Genomic DNA, 902 nt, shown 5'->3' with positions numbered 1-902 from the left:
TTCAGCCCCCATGAACCTCATGCCAACATAGATTATACATACATATAGTCAACACTTTATGTAGCATACCATATAATTAGCACTCTAAATGATTGGGATAAGATTGATAATGATATACTTTGAAGGATGAATTTTGAAGATAAAAAATAACATAAAAATTTGAGGTAAAAAGAAAAGTTTAGTACCTCTTCAGCACAAAGAGCACGAAATTCTGCAGTCATTTCATTAGCTAAGTTGGACCAAGCAGCTTGCCTATGTACAGCAATACTTGCATTTTTTAGGAACTTTCTTCTCTCAAGTGCAATCCTTGCCTGTAATAAATAAAAGATGCAGATTAATTTTTAAATATAAGAATAAAAGGTAAATTAAAATTTTGATACAATAAAACTAAAAGAAGGGAGAAAAATAACACAGATATTTCATGCTTAGGATATGGAAAAGCAAAATAAAATCAAGATCCTGAAGCATTTTTTATATCTAGCATCAAAAAAATCTATTGAAGGGGGAGCAAAATATTTAAAATCAATTCACAAAGCTCGAGTCATGTCATAAAATGGATCAGGAAGCAATAAATACTGGATGTTAATGTTTTGAATACCTTGGTTACAGGAAGTAAAGCTGCAGCATGAAGATAAGATGCATCCGTTAGTGAAGCAGGAAGTGGATTAGAAGCTACATCAGCAGCAAATGTGCGACTATGAACCTCCCTCAATGCATGCACAGAAAGTTGCCATAAGAGCTCAACAAATCTGGTTTGCAGCAAACATAAAATGAGAGCTTACATGATCAACATCCTAAGAAAGATATCAGGAATGAGAATACACAAAATTAAGGACAGAAAAAAAATTAAAAAGAAAGCTGCATGGTAGATGAAAATAACTTTTGGTACAATTGAAATGAGA

General features: G+C 32.4%; 1 protein-coding gene across 1 annotated transcript; it reads right to left on the bottom strand.

The window, feature by feature from the left end:
• Positions 1 to 185: 185 nt before the first annotated feature.
• LOC110034629 (AUGMIN subunit 6-like) lies at positions 186 to 749 on the bottom strand (the record flags this gene model as incomplete). Its single annotated transcript, XM_020738881.1, has 2 exons — positions 186 to 311; positions 599 to 749. Coding segments are annotated over 2 exons (277 nt in total), but the record flags the coding sequence as incomplete, so codon positions are not given.
• Between the last annotated feature and the right edge of the window lie 153 nt (positions 750 to 902).

This window comes from Phalaenopsis equestris, unplaced genomic scaffold (assembly GCF_001263595.1).
Source record: "Phalaenopsis equestris unplaced genomic scaffold, ASM126359v1 Scaffold191589, whole genome shotgun sequence".
In the NCBI taxonomy this organism is placed as follows: domain Eukaryota; kingdom Viridiplantae; phylum Streptophyta; class Magnoliopsida; order Asparagales; family Orchidaceae; genus Phalaenopsis; species Phalaenopsis equestris.
This window is presented reverse-complemented; position numbering and strand designations above follow the sequence as displayed.